The sequence below is a fragment of the Giraffa tippelskirchi genome, chromosome 14 (genome assembly GCF_054371585.1).
Source record: "Giraffa tippelskirchi isolate mGirTip1 chromosome 14, T2T-mGirTip1v1.2.pri, whole genome shotgun sequence".
Lineage (NCBI taxonomy): Eukaryota > Metazoa > Chordata > Mammalia > Artiodactyla > Giraffidae > Giraffa > Giraffa tippelskirchi.
The window spans coordinates 49,478,862-49,496,051 of record NC_137288.1 but is presented as its reverse complement, the minus strand read 5'-3'; the positions used below and the strand labels follow the sequence as shown (position 1 = coordinate 49,496,051).

At 38.9% G+C, this 17,190-nt stretch overlaps 1 protein-coding gene across 18 annotated transcripts in view; it reads left to right on the top strand.

Moving 5' to 3' along the window:
- Nucleotides 1-17,190, top strand: part of MYOM1 (myomesin 1) — a 149,963-nt gene that overhangs the window by 114,159 nt on the left and 18,614 nt on the right. For all 18 annotated transcript variants that reach the window (XR_014074603.1, XR_014074605.1, XR_014074609.1 and 15 more), the window contains 4 exons: nt 6,868-7,024; nt 9,311-9,417; nt 9,539-9,583; nt 16,793-16,929. Coding sequence is in view for 9 of the 18 variants with exons in the window: in XM_081561922.1 (XP_081418048.1) it covers nt 6,868-7,024; nt 9,311-9,417; nt 9,539-9,583; nt 16,793-16,929 (446 nt within the window). In the remaining 9 variants the exon portion in view is untranslated. The remainder of the gene's footprint in view (nt 1-6,867; nt 7,025-9,310; nt 9,418-9,538; nt 9,584-16,792; nt 16,930-17,190) is intronic.

The following is a 17,190-nucleotide window of genomic DNA, read 5'->3' as shown; positions in this document are numbered from 1 at the left end:
TTTCTATAGCCAAATCTTCTCTGCTCTTAACTGAATTCTTCATGTTCTTTAGTAGATTTGAAGGTTGTTTTTGAGAAAAATCTAAGTCCTGACAAATTATGGTCCACTTTTCTGACTCAGCTCTGTGGGCAAGTGAGATGGCCTTTCATTCAGATGAGAACATCCATAGAAATTCCTTTACTTCGACAGCAGAACATCTAACCTGCTGCCTGCCTATTAAATATCAGGGCTATTTTGATCATGTTTTAATCAACTTTAGTGAATGTGGCCCTTTAGTCATGTATGAGTTCAACCATGGATTGACAGCAACTCAGGGCTTACAAAAACTCAGGCCATGGGACATTCTAAAAAGAAAATCTGAGGATGTTGTAGCTGCATCTCTTTCATTCTGACACTGAGCCAGGTTCACCTCCTTAGGTGTAGTTGTGGACCAGCCTGGGGCCTCTCAGAAACGTTGTCATTACACTGTTCTTGGTTTTCCTAGAGTATTTATAAAAAGAATCGTCCATTTCAATATCATGTATCTTTTGTAAAATCTCATTAGAATGTTTTGTCCAGGATGTATCCAGGATCCCTTCATTTAAAGAAAGCCACTGTTAATTCCTCTAAGATTTTAATGTGTTGAAAAAATGGTCTTTCCAGATTAATGTGATTATTTTCTTTACCACACAAAGAAAATCTACAATCTGATATGTCCTGCCTGTTCAGATACAAGAAACTCTGAGCTCATTTTTGTTTTGTCTTCTTTTAAATTTTCCAAAGGATGTCTTTTTGTTTTAAGCTCTTCCCCTTTATTCTTTGTTGTCTCAAGTAATTTCTTTCTTTTCCAAAATCCTTTTTTTCTCTCTCTTTTTAAACCCAGAATGCAGAAAGAGGCCACTTTTTTTTCCCAAATGCCAACTTCACTTTCATTTTTCATCATAGGTATTATTGTAAAACACTTGGTCTACTAAGTTAGTATTTAGAAGCACTTTTATTCAAAGAGCTATTGTTAACAAATTAATTAAAGCTGAACAGTAAAAGAAACCTTTGAATGTGAAAAGCTATATTGAAAGAGTATGAGAACATTAGCATTGTAATTCATGTGACAAATAGGGGAAAAGCTATAATTTGTTGCTTTAATCATTTTAAGATAAAGTTGTTTTATATTTACACAGTGATACTGTTGAAACTGTGCTCTTTCTTTGTAAGTTATTTCAGTTAAACATTTTCTAATGAGAATTGTTGTGGGGCAAAGAAATATGCTTAGAAAACTAGTACTTGAATTATTTTCAGTTAATCTGACTTTTCAAAAGTTTGAGATTATGATCATATTCAGAACAATACTTTCAGCCAGTTGACAGCATCATTGTTTGTCAGGGAGGAGACCAAGCTTTGAATTCTAAGCATAAGTAAGAAACCCACTGTGACTAGAATATTTTCTTTGTTGGTATTTTTATTTCATCTTGTCTGTTTATCAAAATATTGGTGTTATGCTTAAGCTTTATTAAGACTAGTTGCAATAAAATAAACACTGCAATTCTAAACTGACATTTCTCTTTTAAATCCCTTAAGAGTCCAGCCCCTGGCATATGTAAAGATGTACAGGAAATATGGAAGACAAAACCCCTGCCCTTGTAGCATTTAACCCTGCTCTTGATAAACATGCAACTTTTTGAAAGGTGAAAATTAACCAAACATTCATCTTAATGAGCATTTAATTTTTAAAATAGAAGCATGGAAGAGAGTTTTATTTTTTGTTTTCCCCTTTATTTTAATAAATCAACCAATAGCACACATTATAACCACAGTTAGTGAACATAAATTGAGGAAATGTTCATGCCTCTCTTTTACCCCCTACATATACTGTCTGCCGTGTCCTGATTTTTGGGGGCTGTGTCGAGTCTTAGTTGTGGCTCAGGAGATCTTTGTTGTGGTGCAGATTCTCTAGTTGTGGTGCTCAGGCTCAGTAGTTGCAGTACACGGGCTTAGTTGCCCTGCACTTAAGGATCTTAGTTCTCGGACCAGAGATCAAACCCTCGTTCCCTGCATTGCAAGGCAGATTCTTATCTACTGGACCACCAGGAAGTCCCTACCATGTCCTGGTTTGATATGATTAATCAAGAAAAGCTTCACAAATGAGCAAAACTCTTTTAGATACTCATTGACATTACACCTAATCCCTACTTTTTACTTTGCCCCTCCAGGCAATTACTTAATTTCAAATCATAGATTTTGATCTAAGACTTAAAAAAAAATTACCATGTTGTTTTCTAAAAGCATAAATTACTAAATTTCTTACATTAAAACCCAACTACAACATAATAATGTAAAACTCATAAGTTAAAGTGGAAACACACATACTGCCTGGGACTTAAAAAATAACATCTTTGTTTTATCTCATATTGTCACAAAAGATGTCCAAGTACTTTACAAAAATTAATTTTCCAGAATAGTTCAGTGAGACATCTCTATACTCAATAACCGAGGTAATTGAGACAGCAACTAAGCAGAGTTTTTCTATTCTTCAAGTTGCGTGGATTTGGGACCAAATCTGGCCATTCAGAAATCTGAAAAAAAGTACTGTTTTAAATAGCCGGTTGTTTCATTTACCTGAGAATTTATTGCTAGACCATCAACTATGTAAAATTTTGTATTAAGACCCTTTGATTAAAATCCTCATAAAATAGATGACACATTTCAGTACATACGTTTCATACTTTTTGGATACAATATACTTATTTACCTTTTTCTGTGTAACTTGGAGCCACAAGGATCAACCTTATTTATTGCCCAGTGTTACAATACAGTTATGTCTTACAGGGTGAGGAGCTGTTTGTCCTTCTACTAAGTAACGTCTTTGTGCCAGCTTTTTAGTTTTCTGCTTCCTCTCTTGCTGTCGTTTTCCTGCTGATGGTAGTTTCTTACTTCCTTCTCTTGTCCGGATTTAATCTATTGAGAGAAACCAACCAACTAGACTTGTTAGAATCATCTCAAGCGAAGTACAGGTTCCAAGTGACGGTCTGTGGAATTCTCCAGCGAGTATCCAGGAAGGCCAGTGCATGGACTTTGTCACAATAGCACTGGCTCTGAGAAGCTTGTCTGCATTACTTCTTGGTCCTGGATAAAATTCTGGATTGAATCAAGAGTTATAGTGCAAAGGTTATCCGTGGACTTGAGGGAAAAGTCAAACTAATTATATTGTTCATATTCCTTCTGTTTTATGACTGCTTTGCCGAAAAGTCACATCTTTCTCTTTAATAAAAAATCAAAATTCTTAGCCTAAGCAATATCTTTTTTCTGCTGTAAACTAAAGTCATATCTTCAACATAACAAACAGCAGGCATATGGATGATTCACTTCCTTTTATTTATTTATTTATTTAATTAGTTTATTTTCTATTTTTTAACTTTACAATATTGTATTTGCTTTGCCATACATTGACATGGATCCACCATGGGTGTACATGTTTTCCCCTTCCAGAACCCCCCTCCCACCTCCCTCCCCATCCCATCCCTCCGGGTCATCCTGTTGCTCCAGCCCCGAGCACCCTGTATCATGCATCGAACCTGGACTGGCGATTCGTTTCACATATGATAATTTACATGCTTCAGTGCCATTCTCCCATATCATCCCGCCCTCGCCCTCTCCCACAGAGTCCATAATACTGTTCTATTTATCTGTGTCTCTTTTGATGTCTCGCATACAGGGTTATCTTTACCGATTGACTGAATACCATATATATGTGTTAGTATACTGTATTGGTGTTTTTCTTTCTGGCTTACTTCACTCTGTATAATAGGCTTCAGTTTCATCCACCTCATTAGAACTGATTCGAATGTATTCTTTGTAATGGCTGAGTAATATTCCATTGTGTGTATGTACCACAGCTGATTCACTTCCTTTTAAAAGAGATTACAAGTAAAACAATGAATGATTAATATGAATAATCTGCCATGCCTCCAAAATAGATATCATGTAAATCACAAGAAAGGTCCAATCAGCCTCTATTACGTCTCCTTTCCTCTTTAAAACAATACAGATATTCAGAAAATTCTCCATTTACACTCTGTGATTCAGTCATGCTAACTGTGTACTATATTATTTAAACCTCAGAATTCTTAGATGTTAGTCCTTTCTTCCCTAGTGGCTCAGAGGGTAAAGCATCTGCCTACAATGCAGCCGACCTGGGCTCTATCCCTGGGTCAGGAAGATCCCCTGGAGAAGGAAATGGCAACCCACTCCAGTACTCTTGCCTGGAAAATCCCATGGACTGAGAAGCCTGGTAGGCTACAGTCCATGGGGTTGCAAAGAGTCAGACACGACTGAGTGACTTCACTTTCAGTCCTTTCTTAAGTTTTGATAAGAGCACTTTTTCATTACTTGTTATGCAACAATGAATCAGTCCTGTGTTATCGGGAATAGAAATAAAACATGGTATGCGACTTCCAATGGAGTAGACACAGCCCTTAAAATTAATACATGGGGGACATTTCACTTAAGGAGCAATCAAATCTTTAACTGATCCTTATTTCTGTTTATCTATATAGCTAAATGTGAAAATAACCCTTTGTTTTTTAAAAAGTAATTTAAAAAAATCTCCTAGAATTAGTCTTCTCTAAACTTTTCATGTTTTAAGTCACTTTTTGGAGGCTTGTAACTGAAGCACACACTGCTATCAATAAGGACACAGTTTAAATTAACTGCCAGGCTTAGGAACCAACACCTTCATGTCACCAATCACTCTTTGGGCACTGGTTTTGCCCTTAACTTGGAAGGAGTTTTGGAATTATTTTTCTCCTGACAGGTTTTACTGAACAATGCAATAGAGAAGAGAAAACTTTTCATCATTGGGAAAGTATTTATTGGAAGTCTTTTTTATGCTTTTTCAAAAATTAAAGATGTACTTTTCTGAAATTAAATATAAAATATTTTTCCTAATGTATGGAAACAAACCAAGTTTAGACTGGTAATAGAATGAGTGGCAATTTAAGAAGAGCATTTTACCTTTTAAATGGGAGTTAGGCGTAGATATGAAAGTTTTATATGCTATGCAGGCTCTTTGAATCACTACACATATACATATGCATATTGGCCTCACTGGGCCTCCGTTGGTGCTCAGAGGCTCTTTTTTTGGTGTGCTCAGGCTTTCTCTACAAGCTTAGTTGTCTTACAACTTGTGGCATCTTAGTTCCCTGACCAGGTTTTGAACCTCTATCCTCTACATTGGAAGGTGGATTCTTTTTTTTTTTTTTTTATAAATTTATTTATTTTAGTTGGGGGCTAATTACTTCACAATATTGTAATAGCTTTTGCCATACATTGACATGAATCAGCCATGGGTTTACATGTGTTCCCCTTCCTGGACCCCCCACCCACCTCCCTCCCCATCCCATCCCTCTGGGTCATCCCATTGCCCCGGCCCTGAGCCCTTGTCTCATGCATCGAACATGGAATGGTGTTCTCTTTCACATATGATAATATACATGTTTCAATGCTATTCTCCCAGAACGTCCCACCCTCACCTTCTCCCTCAGAGTCCATAAAATTGTTCTATGCATCTGTGTCTCTTATTCTGTCTCACATATAGGGTTATTGTTACCATCTTTCAAATTCCATATATATGCATTAGTATACTGTATTGTTGTTTTTCTTTCTGGCTTACTTCACTCTGTATAATGGGCTCCAGTTTCATCCATCTCAGTAGAACCGATTCAAATGTATTTTTTTTAATGGCTGAGTAATATTCCATTGTGTATATGTACCACAGCTTCCTTATCCATTCGTCTGCTGATGGACATCTAGGTTGCTTCCATGTCCTGGCTATTGTAAACAGTGCTGCGATGAACATTGGGGTACACACGTCTCTTTCAATTCTGGTTTCCTCGGTGTATATGCCCAGCAGTGGGATTGCTGGGTCATATGGCAGTTCTATTCCCAGTTTTTTAAGGAATCTCCACACTGTTCTCCATAGTGGCTGTACTAGTTTGCATTCCCACCAACAGTGTAAGAGGGTTCCCTTTTCTCCACACCCTGTCCAGCATTTATTGCTTGTAGACTTTTGGATAGCAGACATTCTGACTGGTGTGGAAAGGTGGATTCTTAAAACCACTGGACCACCCAAGAAGTCACTGAATTGCTATATTGCATGCAGATGTAATTTATTATAACCCTCAGAAATAAAAGAACTCAAAATATTAACTTGTTTTCTTTTAAAATCCAAAAACTAATCTTGATACATCTGGATTTCTTGAAATTCATTTCCATTTAAATTTCTATATTGTTCAATAACAATCATTTCTAGGTATCTATTGTTCTAACCTAGAATAGCATCTGATTAATTTATGGTTATCTGATCAGCAGAACTTGTTTTCATGGATTTTTTTTTTCATTCTTAAATGATTTGCAAACTTTGAACATGTGAGTATAGGCAATTCTTCTTATCTCTACCTTTTCCCCTTCAGTTTCCCTTTGGTTTCTTTACCTCTTATCTACCCTTTCTTGATGATTAGTTAGATATGGGTATTATTGAAGCAAAAGTTATGCATTAGGCATTTCCCAGGGCTGCCTTGCCCTTCTTATTATGGTCAACACACTCCCCTAACTGTTCCATTGGTCATGTCAATCAGTTTTTGTTCATCTCTGACCAAACAGTACTGTCCATGGTGTTAACAGTACCTAAGAAACATGGTACATTTGTTTAATTCCGTGTTGCAACACAAAGTTGAATTGGAGCAGGATTGTCAGTCACAGTGAGCATTTGGAACTTTTTACTTGCACAGACTCAAGGCCCTGCTTTAAGGCTAAAGTAAAGGATCTCAAGGTGAGGAATTCTTACTTGATTAACTTCTACCAGGAAATATCAGCACCTTGTTTTTCATCTTCTAGGAACCAAAGAAGTTGTTGTAAGTGTGGATGACAATGGAATCATTTCCTTGAACTTTGAATGTGATCAGATGGCTCCAAGTTCTGAGTTCACCTGGTCCAAAGATTACGTGCCCACAGAGGACTCTCCGAGATTAGAGGTTGAAAGCAAAGGCAACAAGTACGTACTGTTTCGATTGTAACTATGGGTTTCCTTTTCATGAAAGGAGAGTGAAGCAAGCTGTTCTCCATTTCAATTAAAAGAATGAAATCACACATATTTTTATCTGATAGTGTAAAAAGTGATAACCAGTATAAACCTTAAAAAATAACAATCCTTATAAAGTACTTTTCACATTATTCCATTTAAAATGCTTTCTCATATGTTATCTTATTGTTGACTGAAAAAAAGGTGAGAATGACATTTTATTTGGGGCAAAAATGAGGACTATAGCCCACAAGACAGCCTTTCAGATAGCTCTGAGTAACTGCTCCAACAAAGTAGGTGGAGAGGTCAGAAAAGATGTGATTTTGGTGAGGGGGGAAGTGAGCAGTCAAGCACATGTTTTGGCAGAAGCTTGCTGCTATTCATGAGGAGCAGATTTTAATGACTTTAGTGCTTCTCTAGATATGAGAAGGTGCAAGATATTGTTGTTTGGTCGCTAAGTCGTGTCTGACTCTTTGCGACCCCATGAACTGCAGCACACCAGGCTCCTCTGTCCTCCAGTATCTCTCAGAGTTTGCCCAAACTTGTGTCCATAGAGTCAGTGATGCCATACAACCATCTCATCCTTTCTTTCACTTGGCAAGAAGTTGAGCTCATAAAATCTTCTGAAACACACCCAACTATCTGAAGTCCTGTTCTGCCAGTTTTCCCCAGAGCACAGAGTGCCTCACTCCTGATCTCTACCCTGAAATCCTTTCGGGGTGTGTTGAAAGTCAGCAACTGCAGTGGCCAGTGGCTTCATCCTTGTAGAGGCAGATGGCAAGCAATAGTTTTTAGTTGGCATCATTTACGATGCAAGAAACGCTTTGATTGACATTAAAGTGAACTTTAAAGATGATTCTCGTTATTCTATGAGATTTTGAAATCTTAAAGTAATGGTGAGGATCCTTATGGGGAGATGGGTAAGGAAGAACTTGCTGATTCAAGTTCTGGTAAATTAAATGGATTTGGTATAATCTGTTCTGGTTTTTCACCACCGCTTGTGAAAGACATAGTACTGCCCTGGAACAAATGCTATAGGAGAGAGAAGCACGGAGAGATGATCTCAAGTCACAGCTTTACCAGGGGCCGCTGTGTGACTTGGGGCACCTTTTAATTCCATGGACCTCCAATTTCTTTCTCTGTAAAACAGAAGACAGCAAAGGGGATTGATTTTATGATCTGTTACTTCCTTCAACCTCAAGATTCTGAGTTTTTAAATTTCGTCTTAATTATCAAGCTTTGTATCTTTATGATGGTTGGATGGCATCATTGACTCAATGGACATGGGTTTGGGTGGACTCAGGGAGTTGGTGATAGACAGGGAGGCCTGGCGTGCTGTGGTTCATGGGGTCACAAAGAGTCGGACACGACTGAGCGACTGAACTGAACTGAGTGCCAACCAGATTACATTACATTTGGTAAAGCACAATATTCCTAAGTAGTACTTCTGTTACAAAAAATCTAATATATCCCAAAATAAAAGAAAGAAGTAGTAATTTTGTTGGAGAATAGCAAGGAAATACTCAATATAATTAAAAGACATTCTGCTGTCACTGTGCTTTAAGATCCTTGAAGTAAAACATAATTTTGATCAAAGGAAAGACAATCAAGCTGTAACTATTTCTTTCTTGACTAACATGTAAATGTTTGGGTGACCTTAGACACTGACTAGCTATGTGACTCACAAAAGTTAGAAAACAAAGTGAACTAGACCATTGACCCATACATTCATTCCACAAGTATTTATTCAGCACATATTATGTGCCAGATAAGGTATGGATACTGGAGGTCACAACAGTGAACAAAACAGATCTTGTTCCTAAAGACACAAAGTGGAGGCATATAGTCAATGAAGTAGGCAATACTGATGCCGTGTAATAACCTCCAAAATGGGAAGAGCAAGGGGTGACGTAAGAAGGGCATTGGGTGGTTCTGCCCTATGAAGAAAAGGATTTTCAGGCTGCCCAGCAAGGGTTGATCAGCTGAAAATCTCTTTACCTGGGATATGCATTGATATGCATCATAGCTTGGGGATGGGAGATCAGTGCCATCTCCCTGTCCCATCACCATCACCCCATGGGAGGAGGTCAGGAAAGCCTTTCCAGAAGCAGCAAGGGTGGGTGAGCATTAGGTCGGCAAGGCAGATGGAGCAATGCTCCGTATGATGGGAGCAGCGTGTACAGGTGGCTGGAGACAGGGCAGGGCACAGCCCCCAGGCCCTACATAGCCTCGCTTCTTATAAAACATTCTGTTGTGAAGGACGAAAATGACCTTCAAAGACCTCGGGACGGAAGACTTGGGCATTTACTCCTGCGATGTCACAGACACTGATGGAATAGCGTCGAGCTACTTGATAGATGAGGAAGGTAGGTCAAAATCGTTCATTTATGAGTCGACTCCTGGTTTGATTTCTCATTGGTTCTCCAGGATTAAGTGACTTCTGTTTTAGCAGTTCAAGCTGTAATTGTTCTCTTTTTCTCCCTACAGAATTGAAACGTTTGCTTGCTCTCAGCCAAGAACACAAGTTCCCAAGTAAGTGTCCACAATACACTCACAGAGTTCAGCCGTGGCACTAGACAGCTCTGACAGGATCAAGAGAGGACACTCTCTTGAGAACGTATAATGGAACATACATTGGTAGCTGCAGATGCACTTCCCAAAGGGGCTGTTTTAGCTTTCCCTTTGTTCTCCAGAAATACAAAGAACAGTGACAGGAGACACATCCCATGCTCTGCTGCATAGAGCACTGTCAGGTTACACAGGTGTAACAGCTGAGTAATTACATCCTTCATCTTTTGCTACATATTTTGGAATATTATATATATGTATACACACACATAAATATACCTTCTAGACACAGTAATTTGTATCTCTTTTAGGCAAACAGCTCTTTCTAAGCAATTTAATATTAGCGTTTAATAGAAGAACCATACCTCTAAATAAAGACAATCTAAAAACTCCATCCTATGGGTGTCCCTGATGGCTTGCCTGCCAATGCAGGAGACCCGGGTGTGATCCCTGGGTTGCAAAGATTCCCAGGAGAAGGAAATGGCAACCCACTCCAGTATTCTTGCCTGGGAGATCCTTTGGATAGAGGAGCCTGGTGGGCTACAGCCCATGGGGTTGCAAGAGAGTCAGACATGACTTAGCAATTAAACAGCAACAGCAAAGACAGTACCTTCCATTTTAAATTCCTGGAAAATAAGGTAAAGATGCCTTGATCAGAGTAAGAATCTCTCTGAACTATCATCAAACCCTTCAATGAAGCACCCTCTACATAAAAGATTAATTTCCACAGTTGACACCTAAGAGAAGAGAAAGAAGTCTGAAACAATACTTGGAAAGTTCCACTGACCTGATTGAATCTCTTAACATTGGTACCCACTGGCCAAAGTAGTGAAGCATCCGAAAAGTTCCACTCTGAAAAAACAGAGTGATAGCATCACTCATTCTTTTATTCAGAAATTTTGTCTTCCTTCCTTAATCCCTAAGATAAAACTTCTTCACTAATACAGAAGTTTCAGGAACCCAGGAAACCATACTCTGACCCCAAACTATAGGCAAAACTTTGTATGTTGCATGTATGCACATTTCTAGGGAGAGGGCCTCCAGCTTTCCTGAAATTCTCAGCAGAGCTGTGATTAAAAAACAAAGCTCTAAAACCAGTTGCCTAACCTCTTCACATTCCCAAAGAATACGTGACGTGCTTCATGGTGCGGCTGGGTGCTGGTGACTACTGGCCTCAGCTAGAACGTTTGCAAAACCAGCTTTATTCAGCAGAGCACAGTGGGGTGCCTGTGGGGTGAGGGTGCCGGACGAAGGCTTTCTGAATTCCAGGGGAGAACCACTTCTCTTCTGTAAGCTTATTTACCATAAAACTGGAAAAGTAATACCATGAATGGTGTCTTAAAAGCTATTTCTTTTTAAATTGTAAGAGTAGAGGTTGGCCTGGACTCTCTTTGTTCCGTGATCTGTGAACCTGAGCAACTCACCCCAACTTCCCCATGGTCTTAGTTTCTTTTCCAGGAATGGCTGTTATAATCATTAACAGCCCCCATCATATAGAGGCGCTGTGAGAGACAATCAACAGGGCATTGATCCTTGAACTCTTCAGAGAAAATATAAATACTAATTGAAACAGAGCAGTGATCTAGACAAACCCACTTGCAGAAGAGTTGTCTGCCGACTGCACAGACGTCCTCCTTTTCTATTCCCTGTGCTGTGAGGCTGTGCCCAGCACAGCCGGAGCCTGTGAATGCTCCCACTGTCTATCACGCAAAACAGAAAGAGCAGCACCCACTAATCTAGTTAGTCAGACAGTAGACACTGACCAAGTGTCTAGGCAACAGCTGTGCCTAATGATGTCTACATTTAGCTTAAACGATGGAGAGGAGAGAAGGTAGGATGTTACCATAGAACTGGAGGCGCCCAGACTCCCCGCAGTCCAGTGATCATATGGACTTGCAGGTAGTAACTGCCTGCTGTCCCTGTCATTTATGCTGAGATATTTTATTTTGCATGGGTGTCAACACTGGTTGCTGGCTGTAGGAGAGAGGGGAGCAGCAAACTCAGGGACTTGGTCTCTCTAATAGAGACCAAGTATGGTGTTTTGGGTCAGCTCAGAGAAAACCCAAGGATGCATTAAAAACTCTGATGTGAAAGCATAACTCTCCCAACCAGAGGGAGCTTCTGTGAGCCCCTTGAAGAGCGTTTAAATATCATAGCTTCAGTTCCTTTCATTGCTGTTGGATCAGGCAGGTCACTACGTGAATGTCTTCAGAGATCTGATGACAGGGTCAAAGCAGCATATCCAATTTCTCAATTTATATCCACTTCTTCTTAGTGTATGTTGATGCGTAATTAAGTCATCTTCTTGAGATTTTGTAAGGTCTTAAATGGTCTCATTCCTTACAGAGTGTAATAAAGAGTGTGATGTTCCTTTATTCCAGGGCACAGTAAACTCGCCTATTTTAAGCTGTTTTCAAAAATATTTTGCAAAGCACTAAACATATGCCTTAAGCCTACAAATAACAGATATTTTTCTGGAGCAAATTAACTGCCAGAGAAAAGAGCCTAAGGAAATTTAGGGCTGAACAGAAGGAAAAATATATATATAAAGCTAAAAATAGAAAATAACCTAGCCTGTCTTGGCAGTTGTGATACTAAATTGCAGTAGAAAGTCAGTTTATTGAATATATATCTGTGTATGTATATATATATCAAAAATATACACATGTATATATTCATGTTATGTGGGGGAGGGAAGATATATTTCAGTATCAACAATGTCCTGCAGGCCTCTCGCCTTTTGAGATGAACTGCATTCTGTCTGTGGAATGTGTGTCTTTCTAAATAAGTCCACTTTCATGTAAAAAAACAAAAACATTCTGCATAATATATTTTTTATTTGTAGACACTGGTTATTGTCCCACTTGTATATGTACATTTATATATATACTCTGTGTGTGCAGATATGCACAAGCACATATACACAAATTATATCTATTTGGTATGTCCTCTTAGGTGTAAATATATTTTGCAATTGGTGGTTATAGGGTGTTGTTTAAATAATTGGAGGAACAGTCACCAAAATATTAATAGCCACTCTTATAGAGTACCTATTATATGCTGTTTATAGGGTGCTTAAATGGAATGTGTTATTTAAACTCCCCAGTGACCTTAAAAGGGTCAGTAAGTACTGTGGTGATCTAATTTTAGAGATGAAGAAAGTGAGGCTCAGAGAGGTTAAGTAACTAGACCAAAAGGACACAGCAGGTACCTGGGGTGAAGAAACCTGGGTGGTCTGACACTAACCAGGACATGGACTGTTTGTGTGCACCTGTCCGGTGAACCTTGGCAGCCCGTGCTCCCCAGATGATGTCCGTATTAATCAGGGCAGTGAGCATTGAGGGCTCTGGAGGCTTCCGGGAGAGCGTGTCCCTGCCACCCACCCCCACACACTGGGCTTCTTCGTAACTGCATCACTCATGTATGAGATTCCATGGAATGAGATCACACTTCTCTGGAAGAGACTCTACTCTCTACTCCCCTTGAGACTTACTTGTAGCAAGCAGGAGCATCCTGTAGGAAGAAGGCTTAGCCCCTGCTCTCACCACCCTGGGGTCTGTTCTTGATCTGTTCTTACTGGGAAACCACTAATGTTCTTCAGAGTGGATGGCCGGGACCAAGAGATCACTAATTATAGGGAATAACCTTGATCTCAGCTCTGTCACCTGGACATGTTATTAAGATTTTTTGAGTTTTGTCATCAGTAAAATCAGGGGATAAAGAGAACTCACCTTTCTTGAGCACCAGTGGTTACTTACAGTGGCTCACTGCATTCTGGTACCATAGTCACTCTTGGTGGCCTGTGAGGCAGGTAATATCCATGTCAGCAAGTGAAGACCACAGGGTTTCAGGAGGAGGTAACTGTGCTCAATTGAGGTGTGACATCAGAGCCCATCTCTGGCCACAGGGGAAACCCACAGTAGGTGATGTCTGAGCCTCCTTTCAGCTCTGCACAGAATGACTCTTTAACTGACGTTCACGTGAATATGGAATAGTGCAAAGGAAAGGCATCCTTGAAGCTTAAAAAGGGTGGTTTTAGAGAAATGATGCAATAAACTTGTTTACAAAATAGAAACAGACTCACAGACTTAGAAAACAAACATTGTTGGTGGAGAGGGTAGAGGGATAGTTAGATTGGAACTGATGTGTACACACTGCTATATTTAAAATGAATAACCAACAGGTCCTACTGTATAGCACAGGGTACTCTTCTCAATGTTATATAGCAACCTAAATGAGAGAAGTATTTGAAAAAGAATAGATTCATGTATATGTATAACTGAATCACTTTACTATATACCTGAAATTATCACAGCATTGTTAATCAACTAAAACATAAAATAAAAAAAGAAAGGGATAGTTTTGCTATAAATATAAAGAAATATTAATGTACATCTGGTACAAGTTTATACCAAGCTTATAATTACTTATAATTTAAAATGTAGCATATGCTAAAATTTTAAGGTATGTTTAAGAATTTAAACATATCTTTAAATTTTGAGGTATGTTTAAGAATTTAAACATATCTTTAAATTTTTAGATATGTTTAAGAATAGTTGAGAGAAAGCAAAGGGTGGTTTTCCCTAATAAGTGAAGGACTACAAAACTTTGAGAAACAACCATTCTTTTCCACAAAGCATGTCCAGGAATCACCTCTGATATAGATCTTTTGGCTGGAGAAGTCTTTGTAGAGAACATTTTCAAGTTACAAGAAATTCAGAAGCTGATTTTGGGAGATGTCAGCCAACTTTTAAAAAATTTCACTCATGTTCAAATGGCTTAAGATATACAGGTGTAAATCAGAGATATTTTATAGTTCCTTACTTTCTATGTGAAGTAAACCATACTGTATTTTAATACAGCTTCTTGATCGTGACTTGCTTATTTGCATCTGAAAAATTTGCTTAATTTAAGAACTTAAACGAACTGGTATACCATTGGGATAGATAGACTTTAGATGACAAGCTAGTTCATCTTACATATGTAGCAAAATTCTTTCTTAAGATTCATGTCTTAAAACAGCTTAAAGAAACTCCAAATTGAGTTACATTGTTGAAAAAATAAAATTTGACACTTTTCCAAATATTTTGAGGAAAGTATATATAATTATAATTATATACTATAATTAAATCATTGCATGTTGGAGCAGGAAAATATCTTGGCCAATGAGGACATTTGGTTCAATTCCATCCATTTACAGAGGAGTCAGGTGAGGCCCAGAGATGGGAAATGAACTGCCTCCCATCACAATTCATTAGCAGCTGACCTTGCCCTACAGGAACAGCTCTGGACTCTTCATCACACTGTTATTGTCCCTAAATAATCCTAACCATACCAGATAATCACGATGGTACGATTAATCACCTAAAGCCAGACATCCTGGAATGCGAAGTCAAGTGGGCCTTAGGAAGCATCACTAAGAACAAAGCTAGTGGACATGATGGAATTCCAGTTGAGCTATTTCAAATCTTAAAAGATGATGCTGTGAAAGTGCTGCACTCAATATGCCAGCAAATTTGGAAAACTCAGCAGTGACCACAGGACTGGAAAAGGTCAGTTTTCATTCCAATCCCAAAGAAAGGCAATGCCAAAGAATGCTCAAACTACCACACAATTGCACTCATGTCACATGCTAGTAAAGTAATGTTCAAAATTCTCCAAGCCAGGCTTCAACAGTATGTGAACCATGAACTTATAGATGTTCAAGCTGGATTTAGAAAAAGCAGAGGAAGCAGAGATCAAATTGCCAACATCCGTTGGATCATTGAAAAAGCAAGAGCGTTCCAGAAAAGCATCTATTTCTGCTTTATTAACCAGGACAAAGACTTTTTGACTGTGTGGATCACAACAAACTGGGAAAAATTCTTCAAGAGATGGGAATACCAGACCACCTGACCTGCCTCTTGAGAAATCTATATATGCATGTCAGGAAGAAACAGTTAGAACTGGACATGGAACAACAGACTGGTTCCAAATCGGGAAAGGAGTACGTCAAGGCTGTATATTATCACCTTGCTTATTTAACTTATATGCGGAGAACATAATGAGAAATGCTGGGCTGGATGAAGCACAAGCTGGAATCTAGATTGCCGGGAGAAATATCAATAACCTCAGATATGCAGATGACACCACCCTTATGGCAGAAAGCAAAGAAGAACTAAAGAGCCTCTGATGAAAGTGAAAGAGGAGAGTGAAAAAGTTGGCTTAAAACTCAACATTCAGAAAACTAAGATCATGACATCTGGTCCTATCACTTCATGGCAAATAGATGGGAAAACAATAGAAACAGTGACAGACTTTATTTTTGGGGGCTCCCAAATCACTGCAGATGGTGACTGCAGCCATGAAATTAAAAGACACTTGCTCCTTGGAAGAAAAGTTATGACCAACCTAGGCAGCATATTAAAAAGCAGAGACATTACTTTGCCAACAAAGGTCCATCTAGTCAAAGCTACCGTTTTTCCAGTAGTCATGTATGGATGTGCGAGTTGGACTATAAAGAAAGCTGAGCGCCAAAGAATTGATGCTTTTGAACTGTGGTGTTGGAGAAGACTCTTGAGAGTCCCTTGGACAGCAAGGAGATCTAACCAGTCCATCCTAAAGGAAATCAGTCCTGAATATTCATTGGAAAGACTGATGCTGAAGCTGAAACTTCAGTACTTTGGCCACCTGATGTGAAGAACTGACTCACTGGAAAAAATCCTGATGCTGGGAAAGATTGAAGGCAGGAGAAGGGAACGACGGAGGATAAGATGGTTGGATGGCATCACCGACTTAATGGACATGAGTTTGAGTAAACCCTGGGAGTTGGTGATGGACAGGGAGGCCTGGCGTGCTGCATTCCATGAGGTTGCAAAGAGTTGGACCCGACTGAGCGACTGAACTGAACTGAACTGAATCCTAACCAAAGCTAACCATAGAAAGTCACAAAGGTTAGCTGAATGACCCTGGGAGGTAAGGTCATCTCCCTCATTTTTAATTATGACATCTATGATAGGATGAGAACACAGTTCTACTGTCCCTCCATAGCAAGTTTTCTTGTGCTCCCACTGCCTCTGCTTCTCAAGAACAAGGTGCTATGTCACTACTTCTATTGTTTTCCACTTGTTGGAAAAATCTGTTCAATACAATTGGTCATCAATATAATTACTACTCTTATTTTATTTTTCATAGCGGTCCCAATTAAATCAGAATTGGCTGTGGAAATTTTGGAGAAAGGCCAGGTCCGGTTCTGGATGCAGGCTGAGAAGCTGTCTGCCAATGCCAAAGTCAACTACATATTTAATGACAAGGAGATTTTTGAAGGGCCGGTGGGTTTTATACTTTTTAAATTTTTTAAACATATTGTTATAGGATGTGCTGGGAAAGCCCTATTAGAATGCAGATAAGTTGTAATAAAAACCACTGAACGTGGGGTGGGGGTTTTAAATCATTTCACAAGTGGGAAATGTGAAAGGAAATATAGATTGATTGTGTCATATTTCCCAATAAAATGGAAATCTAAAAACAACTTTTTAGTAACATTTTGTGATTCGGGGTAATGAAACTTTAATTATATTTAAAAAAGTCAA